Source organism: Labeo rohita, chromosome 3 (genome assembly GCF_022985175.1).
Source record: "Labeo rohita strain BAU-BD-2019 chromosome 3, IGBB_LRoh.1.0, whole genome shotgun sequence".
NCBI classification, from domain to species: domain Eukaryota; kingdom Metazoa; phylum Chordata; class Actinopteri; order Cypriniformes; family Cyprinidae; genus Labeo; species Labeo rohita.
The window spans coordinates 5,318,118-5,342,386 of record NC_066871.1 but is presented as its reverse complement, the minus strand read 5'-3'; the positions used below and the strand labels follow the sequence as shown (position 1 = coordinate 5,342,386).

The 24,269-nt window shown below is 39.2% G+C and overlaps 2 protein-coding genes across 2 annotated transcripts; both read right to left on the bottom strand.

Moving 5' to 3' along the window:
* Positions 1–1,513: 1,513 nt before the first annotated feature.
* Positions 1,514–15,627, bottom strand: LOC127158351 (neoverrucotoxin subunit alpha-like). Its single transcript, XM_051101506.1, has 5 exons — positions 15,596–15,627; positions 15,322–15,413; positions 13,404–15,143; positions 4,180–4,301; positions 1,514–3,505 (listed from the first exon to the last, which is right to left on the bottom strand). Exons 1-5 carry the CDS (start codon positions 15,625–15,627, stop codon positions 3,140–3,142), a joined length of 2,352 nt encoding a protein of 783 aa, XP_050957463.1. The 3' UTR covers positions 1,514–3,139.
* Positions 7,818–10,122, bottom strand: LOC127163067 (uncharacterized). The gene is made up of 2 exons (XM_051106082.1): positions 9,818–10,122; positions 7,818–9,735 (listed from the first exon to the last, which is right to left on the bottom strand). The coding sequence occupies exons 1-2, from the start codon at positions 10,119–10,121 to the stop codon at positions 9,359–9,361; spliced, it is 681 nt and encodes a 226-aa protein (XP_050962039.1). The 5' UTR covers position 10,122; the 3' UTR covers positions 7,818–9,358.
* Positions 15,628–24,269: the final 8,642 nt, after the last annotated feature.

The following is a 24,269-nucleotide window of genomic DNA, read 5'->3' as shown; positions in this document are numbered from 1 at the left end:
ACCCAAAAATACAAAATGGAAGAAAGAGTTAAAACTGAACACAATCTTGCTACTCAAGCTGTGTATGAACATTTTATATATATATATATATATATATATATATATATATATATTATATTTATTTATTTGCTTTTTTTTTTTTTTTCTTTTACTTTCAATACTTCAGTACGTTTAGGAGTAAAAAAATACTTTTTGTACATTAGATATCACATACTTTAATACTTTTACTCAAGTAATATTCAAAACGGTGACTTGAACTTCTACCAAAGTAATTTTCTGGTAAGATATCTTTACTTTTACTTAAGTATGGCTTTCATGTACTTTATACATCACTGCAGAGAATGTAAGAGACTCAAACTTCACTATCTAAATATTTCATAAAGAAATCGCAGGGGAATACAATTTAGGATTGCAACACAGATTGACATTAAACTGGACGAGGAACCAAAGAACAAACAGGAACTAATAAACGGGATAATTACAAAACACAGGTGCAGGGAGTAATCAATTAACTAAACAAGACCAGGAACCAGACCATATTAGGAAAATCAGGAACTAAGATGGGACAGAAACATGGAACACAAGTCCAAAACCCTGACATTACTCCCCCGGGGAGGGGGGTGGGCGCCCTGGAGGCTGGTGCAGGACAGAGACAAGGAAGGCCTCCAGGGCTCCTAGGAGTCCTAGGAGCCATGGCGGGTCAGGGAGCTCAGGAGGCCATGGTGGGACAGACAGTTCAATGAGCCATGGCAGTTTTGGGAGCTCAGGGGGCCATGGCGGAGCAGGGAACTCAGGAGGCCATGGTGTATATGCTTGCTACCATAGCAACTGCATGTGCATCCATGTTTAACGCTACTTGAATCTTCTTGGGTCGTTAGAAGACAGAATCGCGTTTCATATACAGTATGAATAGATTTTTTTCGTGCACCCCTTGTTTTGACAATATAGCAACAATTCTTCCTCTTCTTGCCTCGTCCCCTTTGTTGCATGTTCCCGGGGGCGGGGCTTATGTAAATGTAAGGGTTTGTAATGTCACCAACTCGCGAAGTAGCTCGTTGTAGTCCCAACAAGCCGTTTTTGTAGGAATTAAACTGCCATAAATTTAAAAGACAATATCTCCATTTGCATTGAACTTTCAGCTTCGTAACTTTGCAGATACTGTTTATGCTCAAACAGCAACATTAAACACTAACTAAAGTTAAAAAAGTGAAATCACAATCAACCATATGTTATGTTATAATATGCTCTGTTTATTGTTGCTATATGGGGCACAAACTAACGCGGGGTTAACTGTAACACACGTAGTTTAAATATTTCCACACATGCTAGCATAAATTTATGGTGTTTAGTAGTTGCCAACTATACTGTTGGCACTTGTTGGCATATTGACCAACAAGAGATTTGAGATGGTATAAGTAATGCAATTGCATTTTGAAATGGTAGGGTAGAGTGGGGGAAAACACCCACCAAGGTCTTTTTAATTTTTTTTTCCTGTGAAAAAAAAAAGGTAAATGTGTTCAGAATAGTTAGCATAGATTAAGTGACAATGACATACAGTCAGGTCCATATATATTTGGACACTGACACAATTTTCATAATTTCAGCTCGGTATGCCACTAGAATAGAATTAAAATGAAATTGAAGTGCAGTTTTTAAGCTTTAAATCAAGGGGTCGAACAGAAATATAACATAAAAAGATAAGGAATGATCTGTGGGGTATTTTGAGCTGAAACTTCAGACACATTCTGGGGACACCTGAGACTTATATTACATATTGTAAAAAAAGGGCATTATAAACGTGCAAAAAGTGGAAAATTGCCTAATCTATGTAATAAAAATAAAAATACTGTTTTTGGAAATGTGAAATGACTCAATATGCATCCTGCTATATTGATGACACATTGTTACACAATACTGAATGCTCATTCTGTAAAAATTGTGCACAAAATTGTGAGAATGTAATGTTTTAATGTTAAGTAATAAATGTGATGGAACAGCATTACAGTCTTTTTAATATTGCTTTTTAATATTTTGATACTAAAATTACAGGAACAAACTGTATTTTAATAACAGAAAATTTACAGTGTTTTTATGAGATAGTTATTTCACAATTTTTTACAGCATGTTTGTCACTGGAGTAAATAAAGAGACTCACACTGAAGTGCTGTCAAGACTGGTTTATGGCTAAAGTGTGGCAAATGAAGTATTTAGGTCCAAAAGTTTTTATTTTTTCTGTAATTTTCATGGACCTTGCAGTTTGATATTATAAAGACAACATGAATTAAATAACTGCCATTTTGCAATAATAATGAATTATTCAAATTTGTATGATCATCTTTTTGGATTTGCTTTTTGTCATGGACACATTTTTTGTTAACAACTGTTTACTAAATTTCTAATAACAGTAATATAAAACAAAAAGCAACTGTGCAAATTTAGAACCCACCCCAACCCATCCCACCCCTGGTAGACTTTAAATGAAACAAAACAAAACAAAAAAAACATAAAATAAAATACAATGTAGACCTTAATAATAATAATAATAATAATAATAATAATAATAATAATAATAATAATAATAATAATAAATAAATAGATAAATAAATAATAATAAAATCTTTTTTTTACAAAGATTTTAGAAAAGATGACAACATTAAAAGCTGAATGCCATAAATTGACAGTTTTCACATTAGATCCATGTATACGAGAAGTTGAGAGATCCATTGATATAATGTCATGGACACATTTTAATGTATCAGGAGGCTTTTTTTATATCAGGTTAAGCTCTGTACTGTCATTGCACATCGAGGTACATCACAATGTTCTGTACTTTCAGGTACAAAACAGAATAAAAGATAAAGAAAGCTTAAATATGTACATAAATGATGCATTGAACAGAAAAGAATTTGACACATTCAATTTGTCCTTTATATTACCGTAGTCGTTATTGTTCTATTTACCTGAACATCAAACATAATAACTGTATGATTCATGCTAGAATGAAAATCCGATACTAGACTTTTATTCATAAATTCTGATGCATGCATTAACTTTAGTATGTGTTTAGTATATAATCTATGCAAAATAGTTTGTTATTTAGACTTTTTAGCAACACATATGTATGTATTACAGGACACATCTAAATGAAGTAGAAGCCCAGAGCAGTAATGCAACCTCTATTAGTGCTTCTCAATGTAATACCGTAACACTTTCCGGACTTCACATCAACCTTCACAGGCTTTCCCTGATATCCAGAATTGCTGGACAATTTTATTGTTGTACCATCATTTTTGGCAACCTCAAATTCCAACCCATGGAGTCCATACTCATCTTTAGTTGGCCACAGTGTTGCAGCAATGATTTTATCATCGTCATCAAACAGAAATTCTCTTTCTTCCGATCCTGCAGTGTTGCCAACTTTGATCATGTGGCCAGTTTTAAAAATCACTTGGATTCCTGACAGTACACTGGTTGGGAAGGGTAACGGCAAAATGAAAGGCAGAATCTGAAAAAAAAAAAAAAAAAAAAAAAAAAAAAAAAAAGTGTTGGATTTAAAAATTTTCATGCACCATTTTTGCATCAAACTTTTTAAAGGGGTCATCGGATGCAAAGTTCACTTTTACATGTTGTTTGAACATTGATGTGTGTTGGCAGTATATGTACACATCTACCCTATTATGATAAAAATCCATCCAGTGGTTCATGCAAATCATTCGTGATCCAGCTTCACCTACAGCAGAAGTGAGTAAGGGTTTTTTCACCTTTCCTAATAACGTGCTAGTTAGCAAGTTTTGCGGCTAAGCGCGGCTAAATGCGGCTAAAGTAAACAATCTCTCAGAGCAGCAGAGAGAAGAGAGGGGCGGGGCGAGCAGAGCTCATTTGCATTTAAAGGAACAATCCATCAGAATGGGTTGATTTTTGTAGAGCTCATTTTGAAGGTAAAAAGGGTGTTGTTTTGCACAACCATTGAGAATTTATTATAGACTTTTCATTAAGACACTAAAGAATCATATCAACTTGTGTAAAAAGGGGCATCCGATGACCCCTTTAAGCAAATCCAACTAAAAGGAATTTTTATCAAATTAAAAGTAAAATCATTGTTATAGATATACACATAAATAATTGAGTTCACTCAGCATTGTGTGAGGAAAGAATAAAATGAAAACAATCTATACGCACCAGAGAGATCACTTCTGGTCTTTGTCGATAAATTCTGATCTTCTTAATGGTGGTGATGGAAGGAGTCATAAAGGTGACTTCACTACCTGCTGTTCCACCCACAATCACGGGTTGTGCTGAGAAAAGGGAAAAAATGGCTACATGTAAATATCAGCAAAATACAGATGTTCATAGTCAGTTTTGTTATTGTAAGAGTGATAACTGTTTTCAAAGTATCGTTATACAAGAAATCATGTGGGTCATATATCATTCATCTATTTTTCCAACTAAACAATAAATGGCTCCATTATTTCGCCTTGTTTTTGTGAGGTAAGCATGGGTGGATTATGACTTGCAAAAGCCCCTGGGCCAATTATCTCCAAGGGCTATCTGCCACCACCCACCCCCTAATTATAATTTTTCTTTTCTTTTTTCCCGCATTCTTTTCCATTCACATTCACAGTACTATTAATTGAAAGTGTGCCGACAGACTTATACACAGCAGAATACACAGCAGAAACCCATCAACAGGTGGTGGCAAGTCCCTCTCTTACTACTTCTCTATAGATTTTTTGAGACCATATTTCAAAGTGAAAAACAAATGATAAAGGTTGTAATAATTAAAGCAACATTGAATTCACAACTTGATACTCTCAAAAGTCAAAATGGCAAAATTTCAGTAGTCTGTACTTGGTACCAATACCTGTAAAATTTCATTGCCCTCAGTACTATAGCAAAAACAGCTGGACCTAACTATTTAAAGATAAAATAAACAAATTAAAATAAAAAGTAAAAAGCTCCAATGAAGCTGTCTACACTGCACAATGAATCTCTTATTTACACCATGTTTACATTTTGCTAGTTATAATGAGAGGATTCGCGAGACTGTAGAATTCTGAAGATCTAAGATAAATTAACTAATAGGGGAAAAAATGATGTAAAATTAAAACATTTTAATGAGAGCAAAGGTCTGCATTGGGATACAGTATGTAGACTCCATTGCATGACTCCATATCATTTGAACATCTTAGGCATGAATTATCAATCACGCATATCAAGCATGCCTAACATGTTCAAATTAATCAATTCTTGGTAAAATGTATCATAATCTTGTCATTGAAATGTCTAAATTATATTCTGCAAGAGTGGGAAAATTCGGACCATATGACTATCAAGATGACCTGCTGATTTATTTATGGGAGGAGAAACATAGCTACACCCTGAGGCCAAAACAATGTCTAATTGGTCAGGGGAACATTAACAATGTGGCCAACAGCCGAGTTCAAAACCCCCAGACATGAACAATTCTTCGTTTTTTGGGGAATTTTTAGTTCAAGAGCACCTTTTTTATGGCCTGGATGCCTGCTGCTCAATACAGTCTTGTTCGTTTCGAAAAGACAAGCATCTTGTGTTTTGTGCTTACAAGTTAATGTCTTAAACTGCTGATCTTGTTCCCGTGCTAATAAAGAGTGTTTTTCACTATACTTTTTATGTTAATATCAGTTGCAGAACTGAAAGTTATGGCTGTTCGGTTAATCGCTGAGCGATTCAGCTGTAAAAAACATTTAACAATTAATTCTCTTTAAACTAAATTTACCTGTTTCCTATATGTAACCTATATGTGTATATCGCAAATAGGAGTTATAAGTCCCCATGAAATCAAAACTGAATATTTTTTTGTTTTAATTTGAATTTGTTAGCCTTAAAGTTATCATTTACAAGATATAAGCATTCAAAATGTATGGTCTCTAACTTCCGACCAATGTGGATTAACAATTTTGAATCCGAAGAATCTGAAGGATCCCGCCCCCTACACTGTAAATATATGCTTAAAGCTGTGGCTGAAATCGGGCACTTCCACACAGAATTAGTATTTTCTGTACAGTGAATGGCATGAAGTGCACTATATAGGGGTGGTTTCCCGGACCAAGATTAAATTAAGACAGGAGTAGGCCTTAATCTAGAATAGTTAATCATGTTTTAAAAAATGGCTTTCTGAAACACAGATTAAGTACAGATTACTAACACCTGGACTATGGAGTTCTCAACTAAAATGCACTCGATTAATTTAATACCACCTGTGCAAATCAGGATTAGCTGGATTGAGGTTGCCTATAAAACATGGAATGAACCAAGAAAAGGTTAAAATTGTATGTAACTGAGAAGCAAATCCAAGAAAAACAATAGCAGCAGAAAAAGAACTGCAATCAAAAAACAAACAAATTAATTAATTAATTAACACACAAACAAGTGTTTGAACAAGAGAAAGCTTTTTAAAAGCAAGTAATGTAAACTGCACACAACACGTGTCAAAATATAAAATTAGAAATGTCTAGGAATCGCTTTGTAATGAATTCTTGCATAAATTATTGCAATCAGCTGTTGTTGTTTTTGCAGTTTTGCAACATTAGTATTGACCAAGAGAATAATCTTTTTAACAAGCGATAGTCCAAAGGGCAGGCGGCTAGGCAGTCGAAAACGAAATAACCAGGCGGGAGAACAAAAGCTAGGAACTAGGAACAAGAACAAGAATCTAGGAAACGCTAACAATGGGAATAACAACAATACAACAATCCGTGACTTGCACTGAAAGTCCGGGGCTTTATAGGAAGCCTGATTGGTCACGGGGGCTGACGCAAGCAGTGCGGTGGAGGATGGGAGATGCAGTCCAAAGTGCGAGGTAACAGTCAGAGTGCAATGGAAAGGTGAGAGTGACATCTGGTGGTGAGCACCGACCAGATTCGTGACATAGCCCCCCCCCCAAGGAGCGGCTTCCAGACGCTCGAAGGAAACAACAGTCCAGGGGAGCGGTGGGGTGGGAACGAGACAGGGCGAGGGCTGGAGGGCCAGGTCCATGTGGAGGGCCCGGTGATTGAGGCAGGACCGACAGAGCAGGTACCCTCCAGGGTGGGGCCGGAGGCGGAGCAGGAGGCGCAAGAGCCCTCCAGGGCGGAGCCGGAGGCAGAGCAGGAGCCCTCCAGGGCGGGGCCGGAGGCAGAGCAGGAGGCGCAAGAGCCCTCCAGGGCGGAGCAGGAGGTGAGCAGGAGCCCTCAGGGCCCTCCAGGGCGGAGCAGGAGGCGCTGGAGCCCTCCAGGGCGGAGCAGGAGCCAGAGCAGGAGGAGCAGGAGGCGCAGGGCAGAGCCCTGCAGGGCGGACCTGGGGAGGCGGAGCAGGGGGCGAGCAGGAGGGGCAACCCTCCAGGGCGGAGGCGGAGCACCGGGAATTTCCAGGCAGAACAGGAGGCACAGGAGCCCTCCAGGGCGGAGCAGGAGGCGGAGCAGAAGGACCTGGGAACCCTCCAGGGCGGAACAGGAGGCAGAGCAGAAGCAGGAGACCAAAGGGCCCCTCCAGGGCAGAGCAGGGACCTGCGTCATGGGCTGGGACCTGGGGAGAGCTTGGATAGAGGAGACAAACAGAAGAGCAGGAGGGGCAGGAGCCCTCCAGGACTGAGCAGGAGGCACCGGGAACTTCCAGGACGGAACCGGAGGCAGAGCAGGAGGCGCCGAGGCCCTCCAGGGCGGAACAGGAACCCGTATAATGGACTGGGACCTGGGGAGAACAGGGACAGAGGAGGCAGACAGAATAAGGGGAGAAGCAGAGAGACCAAAGGATAACGCCGGAAGAGCAGCGGCGAGTGGCAGGACCTCTTTAAAGGTGGGTCTAGAAGGTATTAATGCCATTGGGATGTTCGCTGCCCTCACTGATGCTAGTGGTGGGTCCAGCACGCTGGCCATCCTGATAGGCCGTGATTTTGGGATGTCAGACGAGGCATGGCACGGCTCTGGAAGGTCAGACAAGACGTAACTTGGCTCTGGACAAATAGACGAGACATGACGAGGCACTGGGAGGTCTGATGAAACATGGGGAGGCTCTGGGCCGTCGGGCAGGACGTGACTTGACTCTGAAAGAACAGCAATACCTTGACTTGGCTCAATAAGTGCCGCTGTGACTTGACCAGATTCGTGAAGATCAGTAGTGAACTGACTTGACTCTTGGAGATCAGCGGTGACTGGACTTGGCTCATGGAGATCAGCAGTGACTTGATTTGACATGTGAAGACCAGCGGTGACTTGAACTGGCTTGTGAAGATCAATGACTTTACTTGACTCAGGAACCACGACTGTGACTTTGCTTGACTCAGGAACCACGGCTGTGACCTTGCTCGACTCAGGAGGAGCGGCCCTGACTTCACTTGGCTTGTGAAGGTTAACAATGACTTTACTTGGCTCAGGAACGACAGCCTTGACGTTGCTTGACGCAGGAACGACAGCCTTGACGTTGCTTGACGCAGGAACGACAGCCTTGACGTTGCTTGACGCAGGAACGACCGCCTTGACGTTGCTGGACTCGGAAGCTTGACTGGACTCGGAAGCTTGACTGGACTCGGAAGCTACAGCTGTAGCCTGACTTGACTCTGGAGCAGCGGCTGAAGCTCGACTTGGCTCTGGAATAACAGCAGCAGTTTGACTTGGCTCATGAGGATCTGCTATAACCTGGCTTGGCTCATGGAGATCCGCTGTACCGGGACTTGACTCGTGAACAACATGGCTTGGCTCAGGAACAACAGCTGTAGCGTGACTTGACTCGTGGGGAACAACTGTGACTTGGCTTGACTCGTGGGGAACAGCTGTGACCTGGCTTGACTCGTGGGGAACGGCAGCTGTGTCTTGACTTGACTCTGTGCCTTGACTTGACTCAGGGGTAGCCGCCGCGACATGAAGGAGCGCCACTTTGGCTGCCTATACTGTCATTAGGGGTGTGTCCAGCACGTGGGCCATCATGACCACAGGTGGCGTCCGGGTGCTGACCACAGGTTCTGGAATGGCAGCCATATTGTGGAGTGGCTTGGAGACGGCAGCCATCTTGTGGAGTGGCTTGGAGACGGTGGCCATCTTGTGCAGTGGCTCTGGTGTGGCAGCCATCTTGTGCAATGGCTCTGGCGTGGCAGCCATCTTGTGCAGTGGCTCTGGCGTGGCAGCCATCTTGTGCAGTGGCTCAGGAAAGGTGGCTGTAGCTTGACTTGAGACAGAAGCGACAGCTGTAATTTGACTTGACACAGGAACAACAGTTCTGGCTTGATTTGAAACAGAAAACACAGTTTTAGCTTGACTTGCCTTAAGAGCGGTTCTGACTTGACTTGACGCCGGAAACATAGCTCCAGCTTGACTTGACACAGGAAACAGTTGCAATCTGACTTGACTTAACTCGGGAAATGCAGCTGCAACTTGACTTGACTTGGAAACTTGACTTGACTCGGGAAATGCAGCTGCAACTTGACTTGACTTGGCTCTGGTATGGCGGCTGTGACGTGACGGAGCTCTGTTCTCGCCGGCATCTTGTGAACGGACTCCGCCGTCGCCACCATCTTGTGAGCGCGCGCCGGCGCTGCCACCATCTTGTGAACGGGCACCTCAGTCGCCGCCATTTTGTGAACGGGCACCGCTGTCACCGCCATTGCTCGAGCGCCCTCTGCGCGACCCCCACGGTGCACGGCGAACCCACACACAACAGTGCAAAGTTCAAAAAAGCCTCCAGTGACGAGCGCGGGCCCTCGCGTCTCAGTCGTGCATGGAGGGGCTGGTTCACGCCGTCACAAAAAAAATCTCAATTATTATACAGTCCGGGAGAGTGGAATGGTTTGCAATTGAAATAAACTCACGGGTATACTGTTCGAGTGTGTGTGATCGCTGTTTGATTCTGCATAGAATTCTGTCCGTGTCCATATCAGAGGAATGTCCGAGGGTGAAGCTGCTGGATCCTGTAGTGACAGATTGTTCTGTAACGGGCAATGAGAGACGAGAGGCGAGCAGATCCATGTGCGAGCCTTTATTCAATGGACGAGACAGATACATAGTCGAGCAGGCAGGGTCAAACAGGAGCAACAGGTGAAACGCAGGCAAGACCAAGAGAATAATCCTTTTAACAAGCGATAATCCAAAGGGCAGGAAGACAGAGTGGGGCATATCAAGCAGTCTAGCCCCCTTTTTAGCCAATTGCGTAAATAGCTCCGTAAAGCCGCATTTGACAGCATATGGCAGCTACAATCTCATTCATATCACTATAAAATATAGCATTCTGTGAATTCAGATAGGTCCGATATGTTTTATGGTCTGCGCCGACTCGTGCGTATGATCTGCTCTGTGTTATTGTGTCTCTGGACCGGAGCAGACTGCATGCACGCTCCAGCGGTTTGCATGACACAGCGTGAAACCAGGCTTTTCTTGTCCCAATGGAAAGCATATGTACACTGTCCGAATTGTTCCTTATCCCCTATGGGGCGGTTTCCCGGACAGAGATTAAGCCTAGTCCTAGACTAAAGTGGCCCTTTAAACCAGATTAACAGTAATCTGCTTTCTTTGTCATGGTTTTAAATAGTCTTAGACTTAGTCTAGTCAGGAATTTAATAGGCTGATTTCCTGAAGGAAGACTAGAGCTACTTCAGGACTAAATTGAAGCTTAAATTAAACCTACCAGGAGGCAGGTTTAACTTCAGATTAACATTGTGTTTCCAGTCTTCATATATCAAAATTATTGGTATCCTTGGTGGATGTAAACAAAGTCTTCCTTCAGGAAATCAGCCTATTAAATTCCTGTCTAAGACTATTTAAAACCATGACAAAGAAAGCAGATTACTGTTAATCTGGTTTAAAGGGCCACTTTAGTCTAGGACTAGGCTTAATCTCTGTCCGGGAAACCGCCCCATAGGGGATAAGGAACAATTCGGACAGTGTACATATGCTTTCCATTGGGACAAGAAAAGCCTGGTTTCGCGCTGTGTCATGCAAACCGCTGGAGCGTGCATGCAGTCTGCTCCGGTCCAGAGACACAATAACACAGAGCAGATCATACGCACGAGTCGGCGCAGACCATAAAACATATCGGACCTATCTGAATTCACAGAATGCTATATTTTATAGTGATATGAATGAGATTGTAGCTGCCATATGCTGTCAAATGCGGCTTTACGGAGCTATTTACGCAATTGGCTAAAAAGGGGGCTAGACTGCTTGATATGCCCCACTCTGTCTTCCTGTTTCAGTTTAAATGACATTAACACACAGAATAATGCTGCATGTTTCAAAGCACTTCAGTGGACCTTTAAGCTGCATCCACACTGAACTTTGAGCATGCGAAAATCCTTCTGACACTGCAACGGTTGTGATATGACGTCATACTCTGCTGCGTCTTTTTAAAAACTTAAATTCAACACATAAATAAAAACACAAAATGTAAAATATATGATCTGCTGTTGGCCACATGGTTTCACGTGATGCAAATTCACAGGTCAGAGTTCACCAAACCTGAACACTGTGAAATGCAAAACTTTACACACAAACTTGCATTTCTGGTCTGATGGAACGAAAAGTCAATGGAACAAAAAGTGTAGAGCTCCTTTACTCAAAAATGTTCTGAGATCAGAAAAGAAAATGATTGGTTTAAAAATTCAACCAATGAATTTGAAGCAGAGGTGGGGTCAAGAAATTTGGATGTGTGGAGGAAACAGTAGCCATGTTTACATGTACACTTGTACATGTCATTCTGATTAAAATCATGAACTGTTTACATGAGATGTTATCTGATCCGATATGGTGTTTATATGTGCCTTCAATTTTGGGACACGCTAATAGCATAGAATGACAACATATACACATCACCAGAGGAAAAGACGCCAGTATTTGCATTAATATTTTTAATAGCTGCTTGCACTTGCTTAGAATAAACTGACTAATATTTGAATCCCTTGAGTTCATTTAAGCACTCAGTCATGTTTCCAGAACACAACATATACTCACTCATAGAAGTCATGCGGCCGTCTTTTATCGTTCCACACACAGAACCAAATTGGTTTCTAGTTTGCAGTTTCTAACAACTAAGTTGCACAGATATATCCACCAGATAAAATGATAAACACAATTATAGCTTGATCTCAGCCAGCTGATCAACACGTATCATCATATCACCCTAATTTCTTTAATGTTTAAGGGATAAAATAACAGTACGATCCTCTGCAATGCAGCTCTGAAATGAACTGCATGGTGATACTAAAAAGGGCCTGCGAATGCCCCCCACCTTGGCACGACACCTGTCCTGCTTGAGGTAGATGCAAAGTAATCAGTTTAACACGTTTACATGGCAGAATTTTGATTTTGTTCGGTTTATAGAAAGGTTTATCCCACCCCTCTCAAACCGATTACAATTTCATTCGGTTTGAGCATTTTTATTCTGATTGAGGTGTTTATTTGGAGCATTTTCATTCGGATTGGACTTTTAAACCGATTACAATGCTCCATGTAAACGCACCCACTGTTGCCAACTTAGCGAATTTGTCACTAGATTTAGTGACTCTTTTCCAAAAAAGCACCTAGTGACAAATCTAGCGATTTCTTGGACAAACTTTATTTAGTTTCTGAGACTCGTCGATACTGCTTCACAAGAACTAGGTCTTGCTTTCCCAGCGCGCACACGCTTTTCTCTCTGTGTCTACTCTGTTCAGCGAGTGGCAGAGAGGAGCAGCACTTTCAGTTAAAATAGATATTTTGTTGCTTCTCTAATTTTACTTGTAAATAGAGCCAAAATCACAGCACAGTCATTGTCTTTATCCTATGTGTATTTTATTTCATCAGACAATGGCTCAATTATAATCAGTATAATTTTGTGCACATCAACATCTTGGAAGGGAGAGCTGGTTATTGCGTCTTAATAGGCTTTCAGTCACTATTTCATATTCATCCCAGTATGCAAAGAAAACAAAACTAACAACTTTATTCAACAATTCGTCTCCTCCGTGTCACCGTAGCGCCATTTTGGAGAGTATCCGCTGGACGCAAACAGCGTATGCTGTTCTGTGAACCACACCACACTGATAGGTTTTATGTTTATTTACGCTTTGATTGACATTGTATCTTCGTGATGCAGCTGACACAGAACGTCATACGCAGTTTGCGCCCAGCGGATACTCTCCAAAATACTCTCCGGATAAGGTGACGCAGAGGAGACGAATTGTTGAATAAAGTAGTTATTTTTGTTTTCTTCGCATACAAAAAGTATTCTCGTAGCTTCGTAAAATTATGCTTGAACCACTGATGGCAGACTTTTTTGACGATGTCATTCATACTTTTCTGGGCCTTGGCAGTGGTATTTACTTTGCATTCAATGGGACAGTTACAAACCTCCCGGTTTGCATCCAAAATATCTTTAATTGTGTTTCAAAGATGAATGAAGCTTTTACGGGTTTGGAACGACATGGGGTAAAGGATTAATGACAAAATTTTCATTTTGGGGTGGAACAGTGTCACTGGCTTCACTCACTCCCACTTTACTCACTATCCTGTAGCGGATCAAGTATGGTTTTCCAGACTCCAGTCCAGTCAGAGTAAAGTCTTCATCAGTTGTGTCTATGAGAAGCCACTGTTCTTCAGCTTCAAAATCAGCTTCTACCTGCCTGTACTCCACTCTGTACTGCACTGTTTCTCCAGTTGCAGATTTATGTAGTTTGAGGGAGACAGTTGTGTTCTGATAATCCTCCAATGTCAGTGGGGGCGGTTTGGACACGGGCTGGAATCGTTTGTCTGTCAGATTCCCATTTTCATACAGATAAATGGAGGAGCCTTTAAAGGAAGGATCAGAGATGGCAGAAATAATGAAGCAGATTCTCTTTTCACTTTTGTTTGCCTCTGAAAAACTCCTGAAAAGAGATAAGTTCTCTCTCATCTTTAATATGACATCAGCATCATTGAACCACTTTCTGACAGATGCCATTGAAACCAAGTTTTCTTCCCCATCTTGCTCTTCAAACTTGCCAGATCTGAGAAACCCCTGTAGTTTTTCAAGATACGGGTCTTCATTCCTCAGAGATGTGAAGGAGAAGCACACCACAAAATCTATATCAGGATCAAGGAGGATGGTGTTGAGACTGTGTTCATCTTCAATTTTGATCCCCTCCAGCTTCTTGATGTAAGAACTTAAGATGCTAAATTCAGACTTTACATCATCTAACCACCGGTTAAGCATCCCAGCATTAAAAGGAGAGTTCTTGTATATCTTCAGGATGTCTTCTAATGATTTTTCCTCAATTTCTCCTCCTCGAATACCGGGCAAGACCCTGGCCAGCGCTTTCTGGAGCACCGACTTGTAAATGCTAAATGACTCCTGAAATGACTGCAGCTTCACTTTGATGTCACGGAAAACATTTACCAGTGTATTTCTGGACAAGTCATTATATGTTCTCTCTGCCTCCTCCAGCTGCTCCATTATATCTTGAGTGATGGAAACCAGACTTGTGCTGATTTCTCTCTCTAACTGAGCTGCTCTATTATCCAAAAGGTGAAGAGGATAAAGCCAGACTTTTATAGGAACTGCATTCTGTGGATTGTCCTTCAGCAGAGTGGGGAGCTGCTTGTACAAATCAAGGGCCTCCATGTATGTGGTGGGGTTTTGCTCAAGACTGATGTCACCGTGAAATGTGCAGGTGATATTCTCAGCCATTTCCTTTTCAGCATCTGTCATTTGTCCAGATCCCTTTCCTTCAACTGAAAATATAGGAATCTTTTTGACCATGACATTCAGTTCCCCCTCAGTCTCCTGCTTGTTTTCCTTGTCTGAAAACATCCGATCAAACACCATGAAGACCTGAGCTCCGTACAGTACAGCCGTGACCACATGAGTTGCAGTTTTCTGCTCAAACACCTGAGGGTGGGTGATCCGGCCCAGCTGGGTCATAGTGAGCTGTTCGAATCTGGTGGTTTCACTGTAATACATTGTAACTCTGGACTGTTGGTTTGAGGATTTGGTGTCACACAGATACTTGGCAGATCCTCCCACCTCCACCAGCCCCCCCAAGAGGCTGGCCTTCAGGGAAGCATTTATATCCAGGAAACTGGACTTACTTGAGAAAGAGTCAGAGCTACTGAACTTCAAATCTGTTCGGGGCTGTGGACGACTGTCTAAATCTTCACTCAGTGATTTCTTATCCCACAGAGTAACACCTGAAATGAGAAATGGCTTTAACGGTTATTTTATGTATGTGGACACAATGAAGTGTTGAAGTAAACATGAAGATCTTTCAATATTTGTTTGCTTTTCTTTTTTTTTTAATTCAAAATTGTTTGTTTTTTTTATTCAATTTTAATAAAGAGAATTTTAATAAAAATAAATATATACCACCTGGAATGAAGGAGTCCCTGCGGCAGTCATAAAGCATACCAGGAACCAGAGGTCTTCCTAGGGCTGCCACTTCAATGGAAGCTGCGTTTAAACTGCATTTTGGAAGTTCAAACTTGGGGGCACCACAGAAGTCCACTACATGGAGGGAAATCCTGAAATGTTTTCCTCAAAAAACATAATTTCTTTACGCCTGACGAATGAAAGACATGAACATCTTGGATGACAAGGGGGTGAGTAAATTAACTGTACATTTTTTGTACAAATTAAGTCTTACAAGCTACATTCACATGCAAACATATAATCCATGCCCTGCAAGATTGTGAAAGTTGCGAGTTAAGGAAAAGATAATTAAATGTAACTAACTAAAAAAAAAAAAAAAAAAAAAAAAATCAAGAAACTAATAAACAATTTAAATAAAAAACTGATAAACTAATTTAAAACACTTCAAATATAAATACAAACTCTAGATGGCACAGCTGATTGGGTTCTTTCACATCAGTAGCCAATGAGCTTGCTGCACAACAATTAACTACTTGGTATTTCATATATGTTATATGTGCAGCAGCAGTATTTAGTATACATACTATTTCACAGCTACAGAAAGGCAGTGCTAACATGCACAACTATTCATCTCATACAGTGGTCTAACTAATTGTTCCCCCAAATTCAGAAGCTTTGATCACAAATTTATTTACATGGTATAAAAATATAAAGGCTGTTTTCACCAGTAATGCAGATGTTTAGGCCAGCAGTTCTCAATAATTTTTGGGCCAATGCCCACCTACCCGCCCTTCAGTTCCCATCAGAAAAAAAATGTGGTCTAATTGTTTTCACTGAATATTTGTCACAAACACACATACAAACATGGATGAGACGTGAGGTGAGTAGCAATTCAATCCAGAGTTTTATTGACAAGTTTGAAGGTAAACAAACAGAGTGAAACAATGTAAATCAGTTCTTAACTGACTGTCCTTGGAATGTAGAGCAGATGCGAGTTCCAGAGAGTGAGGAATAGCATTAGCATGTGAATGGTAGACCAGACAATGAGGGAATGTGAGAGTGTCTCTTATATAGGGCGTGGCTCAATGAGGATCAGGTGCAGAGAATTCGGGTGATGATGAATGAGTGGGCGGTGCAACTGGAGGTGTGGCAGATGGCGGTGGCTGTGGTGAATGCCTGACAATATTAAAGTGGATTATTATTTTGTGTTTATAATGAGAACTATTAATATATTTATTATATTCACAGTAAAATCAAATGTTTGGAGTTATTACAATTGATAATTGATATAAATTGATATTTCATTCAAGGATCCATTTAAATGATTTAAAGGACAGTAAAATACTTTTCTTACAGTGAATTATTTGAGTTTTTAAGCATGTTGGTTATTTTCAGTGCTACAGCTCTGGCGATGTTGAGGTTTCTTTCACACTTACCTGACATACCCCAAACCCCAAAGGTTAAAGAAACATTAAGTTCTGTGTAGAATATATCCACAGGGGAATTTTATAGAACAGATTTCAGTTTCTTTCTCCTTTTCATGGAACTTTCATGAAAAAAATACAAAAAAAATAATGAAACTGAGAATGCTGCACTGGTCTCTTCACATAACCACTGGTGCTCTTTGGATAATTGGAGGAATATATCTAACTGAGAAGATAAAAGTACTCCAAGGCATTCATGTAGTAAATGTAAAAACCTTTTATTTAACTGGACTGAATCATTAAAATGGTTAAAAGTGTAGATCTGCGCATTTCGGCTACACAGCGTTCTTCAGGATACACCTTTTAACAATTTATAAGATTTAGCCTGGTTAAAGTTTTTTTTTTACCTTTACTACACCTATATATATATATATATATATATATATATAACAATTTTATATATTATATATATATATATATATATATATATATATAACAATTTTATATATTATATATATATATATATAACAATTTTATATATATATATATATAACAATTTTATATATTATATATATATATATATATATAACCATATCTAAATCAATGGTTACTATTTTAGTGAAGTTTTTACACTGCAAAAAGGGCAGTCTGGCAGAAAAGGTTTCACAGCTTTTACATGATAAGTAAACTATACAGATTCTATATAATGCCATTTATTACTGTAAATAGTCTGATCAAGTCGTTTGGTTTACATGTTCATGTAGAGGTTTTCATGAGAAAATGTTCCTAATTTTAGAATTATATTCAAAGACCCAAAGAAGTTGAAAACATAGCCATTAAGTCAGATAAGAAATCTAATTACAAGAATTTAATTTTTGGATTTAATCCAGAGATTACATGTAATCTGTACAACACTGGTAAACTAAAATCAGAATCAGACAAAATGTAATTGTTTTCACTGAATATTAGTGAAAACAATTAAACTAATATGCAAATCCGATCATAATAAGGGTTCATATAAAGAATCTAAAATCTGATTGGATTCATTTGGACTGATGAAAATTAATGCATGCAAATATACCAGGTTTAAATGTTTAACCCAACCTTCTGGGTAGTAACATCAGGCAGGTAGGCATTTAGTGCATCTTGAAACGCTGGACAGGGTCTAAAACAGGAAGACAGGGCGAGTCATCGATCCCAAAATAACCCAATCGCTGGGTATGTCCATATTTTGCCCAGTGCTAAACTGTATTTAACCCAGCAGTTTTTAGAGTGAGCCAAAAAACTTTCATTTTGATTTCATGTTGACTTTAAGTGTATACTGTATGTGATAGATTCTGCCACAGCCTACTGCAGTCTCAGTTGGAGAAAATCCTCCAGCCTGTTCTCTACGCCAAAACCCTTTATCCCCAAAGCATGTATTATTAGATTGTGCTTTTTTAATCCTGTGAAAAAGCATTTTTATTCAGTGAACTCTTTTGTAGAAATTTAAGCCAAGTTAAAGTTTAAAGTGAAAGTTAAGCCAAATAAAGTTTTAGAGTTTCTTGGTGAAAATAAATGATAAAAACCTGATATAATTTAGCCATAAATCTTTCTTGCCATTAAAACAGCCACAGAAGCTGGCATGGCATTAAACACAAATAAGCAAACTACTGCAGTGCCATGTACCCCACCCTCTGCAGGCCTAATAAGGCAAGTGAGATGCCCCTACCCCAATGCAAGATTAAAATACAACTGACAACTTACAGTATGAGTTTACACCAAGTTACATTTTTAAAAAGGTAATTGGTTAATAAACAATCTTAGTTAACCTAAATAAACTTTTGAGTCATACCAAAGACTCTATTAAGACTCGATATAGACTCCAAAGGCTCATTAATAGTCATTAAAATTCAAATGGCTCAGTGGTATATACAGTAATTCATTCAAATGACTTGTCAATCAACACTCTTCGATAAATGTCTTAACATAAAACTGAGTCCACATTCACAATACAAACTGTCATCAGACATTAGTCTGATGATCAGCATTAGTGCATGTGAGAAAGAGTGTACCAGTCTGTAGCAAAGCAGGCTTGGATGAGAGGAGAGCTTGCGATGGTCTTGCAGTGAGTCGACGTTTTCAATAGCAGCTCAGCTATGGAAGGCCGGGTTATTAAAAATTTCTTTACACGTCACGTGTACAGACGTTCTGACGCGTAGACGCGTAATTACGGGTAGACGCGTAAACACAAGATTTCCGGTGTTAAAATAAAAGTCACATCCACTAGCGCGCAAAACCATAAATATATTTATTATTATAAAGTACATTTTGAGGCAAAACACAAGGTGCCTTAGAAAACATTAATATAATAATATTAATAATGTAATATAATTGTAAATAGTTATTTGTTTAAATTAATTATTTCCTGTTTCTTGTTCAGGATATATAAAATAATGCTTGAAACTTAAGGGCGTTTTATATGAAATACACTTTAATCACAAGATTCAAAAGAAATGTTTACTCCAAAGCCAAAAACATGTGCAGTTTTCTATATGAAAAACTAAAAACATTTCAATAAAAATCTAAACACACACACACACACACAGCAGCAGCAGCAGCAGCATAATTTTAGAAATAATTTTATTAAGTGAACAATTCACTCTTAGGCCCGTTTTGACAATCCTGGTTGTCCTCCATGCTAATCTCGTTGTCTGGTAGTGCTGCTGGTTTATTTATTTATTTTAAGTATATTTATTTTATGTTATTGTTTTTACAAAAGCGAAACTTTTTTTTTTATTAAAGCTTATTGCTTTATTGAGCGTAATCTTTTTCACAAAAACTCATTCAATAAGGGGCAATAGCCATATGTTAAATTTTGGGATCACTTAAGCAGTGTAAACTTTTTTCTTTCCAACTGTATTTTAAAATGTATTTCGTATTTTAATTATTTTTAATAAATATGTATTGTTACATGTGTAATAAAATTTGTAAATTATATTTTTAATCAAAATAACTATTTTAATATATGTCACTGAAACTAACTCCTCTAACGCACGTATTTTGAAATGCCGCCTCCTTCTAGGTCATAATACGACGTCATTATCATGTGACCGCCAGGTGCGTTAGTGCGTATTTTGGTACGTCACTTTTATATGTATTATTAATTATTGACAGGTCATTATGTAGAGATTTACGTCACTATTATATGTCTAATTAATTGTATGCAAATTTCGATGTTTCCGGCCTTGCCATTGGCCAAACATTAACGTCTGTACACGAAATAACGCGTGTAGACGCAATTACGTGTACACGCGTTATAACGTCTGTACACGTGACGTGTAAAGAAATTTTTAATAATCCGGCCTTCCATAATCAGCACTGATCTTTATACAGGCTGTGACGTCACAGAGGGACTGTCTACAAATTACATTACAGTTGTAGGACATCCTGCTAAGGACTAAGTTTGATGGAGGTCTCTGACAACTCACACACACTAAAAAAACTGTCTCTTTGCAAAAGTGTGGTTTAAGTGACTTTATTTCTTTCCTGAACCATGGACTGTACAATAAAAAAATACTGGCATCTACCTATACATACCTATGCTTGTACCTGCATAAATGGTCGTGACATGCATTTTCAGTTGTGTAGTGTAGGCACAAGTAACCATAGCAACACAGACCAAAGCAATATCAAAGATGGCCACGTTCGTAAAACTGAAAGTATTAGCAGTTTCTGACACGACATAATTCCAATCTAGCCGCGAGTTCATCCATCAAATCATTAACCGACAGCAGCTTTTAAATTTGAGTGGAGAGCGGAGCATTCGAGCCGCGCGAAGCACGCAAAACTGACGGGAGGCAGTGGCTCCGGTGGAGACTGGATGTAAAACTTTCAGATGACACAGCTTATTTCTCCGTCACTGTAAGTTACCGAAACCACAAATTAAAGCACACAGCACACGGTAGACGCGCGTTTGTGCGGCAGAGCGGCTCTCTCGCACAGAATGGCGCGAGTGTTCCAAGAATGCCGTTGTGAGATCTGAAAATGTAACGTTACAGGTGTGAGTTCGGTTATAGATTACAGCTGTCACACCCGTAAATAACCGTACTGTGTGTAAACGTAACCGTATTAAGGACTCAAATACAGTATTGATAACCGTATTCTGCTGCTGTGTGAACGTGGCCTTAATGTAGTTTAATAGTGTATAAAAACAAGTATTTAAATGTATGCTCAATAATTTTATTGGACAGTTCTAGACAAACCCATTCTTTTCTATATTTGCATTTTATTACTCTGAATATACTGAATATATACTGTAAGCTCACCCCCAAAAATTGTGACATCATTTATTCCACTTTTTGTGGTTTTAAGCTTTTATAAGTTTCTTTCACATAAGAAGATATTAAAAGAAAAAAAAATCATCATCAGTTTCCATTAACTCCATCAAAAGTGTTCTGACACACTATTTCTGGTCCACTGTAACAAACCAATAAGTTAAATTGGGGATGTTTGATACAAAACAAGATCTGGGTTGATGCAAGTCTTCAACCGATTCCATAATGCTTACAAATGTTCTTGTAGATGACAAGAGCATGTTAAGCTGAAAATTTCCACTCAAAATTGTTCAGGCCATTGATGAGGTGAGGGCGCCATCTTTTGGTGGACGTGCATAATTGTTTATTTATTTTATTTAATTATTTTTTTTTATCAAAAACTGAATTGGAACTGAGCCCCCCCAAAAAGGGCACAAAATGTGCTTTCCTCTCCCTTCTGGGCTTTCAATTACCAGGTGTGAGCCCTTTATAGCAGTGACCTCACTGTTCAAAGCACTCATTCCTTCACAAGTGATCCAAATAGTCATTCTTTTGGCAGTTTCTAGCTAGACCATTTTTGAAGTTGGTTCATGTTGGTTAGTTATACGTTTTTCTATTCTTTTTATGATTTACTGTAATAAATGCCAGTCAAACAGCGAGCACACTGTTTAAACACAAAATATGTGGTTTAGCTTGCAAAATTTTGATGTTTATAAGGTACAACAATTGATGTTGCAGAGAGGGAATCAATTTTTCAGAGACTTACACGATGTTTAGAAATTCATTGCATCTCTGCATGGCAGAGTTTAAGTCTCAGTTGTAAAATGCCATCAATAATTATTTCTGCTAAATATTATTTTTGTTTTCTCTCTCTAAAATGAACGGAACGTGTTAAATATTAAGAAAAAAAGGATTCATCAGTTAACACTGCTACATTTATCGTCTTTGCTTTAGAGAGGACTTTTGGAGCTTTGGTGTTAGAAAGGTTAAGAACTACTAAATTAAAGAGCAGCATTAAAGACATTCATTCACCTCCTAAGCTTGATTTGATCTTGATTGTGATTGTGACAGTGATGTATGCATTAAAGTAGACTACTGCAGTGTCATAATCAAGGGAAGAACACAATTACATGCTTCCTGCTCCCTGTAGAGAACGTAAGTAAGACTTCACACTGACAGACTCTCTATATAGAGCAATGGGTTTGTTACAGTTCTGTTGTGGGTGGAGTAGAAAGGAGATGGAGGTAGAAGCGTGTAAAAAGAGCAAATTAAGTATGGTGTAGTAATTTGAGTTTAGAATGATGCCAGTCTGGTCTGGGACAACGAGCACTTACATATCTCATAAGGCACGTCTGTGAAGGTTGATGATTGGGTCCATACAGGTAAATTAAATGGTTAAAAAACATAAAAATATTACTTTATGAATATATAGCCGTTTTTCCTGAACGCAGAAGTCGGCCTGATTGACCCTGGGCTGGGCTGTAAATATGGGCCCTACATGGGTTTGTCCATGGGTTCCATGTGGGCCCCATCTGAATTAGCCCATATGAATCTCATATGGGGCCTGAATGGGGCTAATGTGGGGCCCAACTGGGCAACACATACAAGACCCATATTGGTCCCACTTATAACCCAGCCAACAATCCAAGGTGGGGCCAATATGGGGCCAAGATAGGTTTCCACGGATTCCACTTGGGCCCTATATGAATTAGCCCATATACATCTCATATAGTACCTGGATGGGCCCCAACTGGCAATATACTTAAGATCCATATTGGTCCCAGTAACATGAAAGGTGTCATTTAAAAAATAAATAAATCAGAAATTAAAATGTAAAAGTTCAGTATATCAAATACTTTATTATAATTCAGACATTTTCAATAAAACAGGGTGATACTATCCCAACAGCTGGTTTTTAACAGTCAAGAAATGAAAACACACCATGATACTCAAAACTCATAAGAAAGTAATTCATTTGTGGAACACAAAGACATTTTTATTGAAACCTGGAAATTTTCTGTCCTTTCACTGAAAGTCTGTTCACCCAAACCTCTGACACTTCAAAACAGTTATAAAAAAAAAAGTTATCCCAAAAAAAAAAAAAAAAAAAAAATCCATATATAGAGCGTTTTTTTTTTTTTTAAGTCATCTAAGTCATCAATAGAATTTCAATGGAGAGACAAAAATGTCTTAATTTCCTTGAAAACATAATTTGTGTTTCAGAGACGAATTAAGGTTTTATGGGTTTAAAGCAGGGATGTCTAACTTCCGGAGGGCCACAGCCCTGCAGATTTTAGCATTCGAATGCTTTGCATTTCCGGTGTCCAGTGTTTATAGTCAAATTAGCGTATATTCCGAGTTGATAATCTAATGTTAAATCTATTAAAATGTTTTTAAAAAGCACATGGCTCCATAATGCCATCACTTTGCAATGTCGCAATTACAGTAATTTGTCAGTGCCTCGCTCCTCAGTTTAATGACACGAAGCTGCTGACGTTATCTACATTAAAAACAGATGGGCGCTACTTGAATGGGTTCCTATGGAGACCGGAACTGAAGAGCATCCATTCGGAAGTTAGAATTCGTAATGGCAGCACTCATCATTTACTCAGAAAAAGGTCTATAAATAAATGTATTATTCTTACACTCTTAAAAATAAAGTTTCTGTATTGGCATCAATTGTTCAATGAATCTTTCTGTAGTGGCAAAGCTGAACTTTTAGCATCATTACTCCACTCTTCAGTGTTAAAGTACGTGATCCTTCTGAAATCGTTCAAATTTGCTCATTTGCTAATTAAGAAACAACAAGTAACAACAATAATAATAGCATATAAAATTAGATAAAATGCCTGCTATACTTGAGCTCCAGTGATACCTGGATATCCATGTTTGGCAGCTCCTTTAACTTGTTTCTGATGGGAGTTATCAGGAAATTGTAGCTAGCTGTAGATTTTATCTTTCTTTTGAAAAATCAGAGCACAAGAAACTCTGCAGTGCTCTACAGCTTGGTGCGATGCCAGTGGTACTGGGCTCATCTAGAACAGAAATACAGTATGAGCGTTTCATCCCTGAGACGCATTTATCTACGTCAATGACTTCCCCTCTGTGAGAGCTCTAGCGAAGTATCTCCTTTTGAGCAGACATGAGGCGCTGTACAGCCGGTACTTCAACTGGCGGCGACATTTTGAAGTGAAAATCAGTTCATTCCCTGCTGAGCACGCTTGCTACA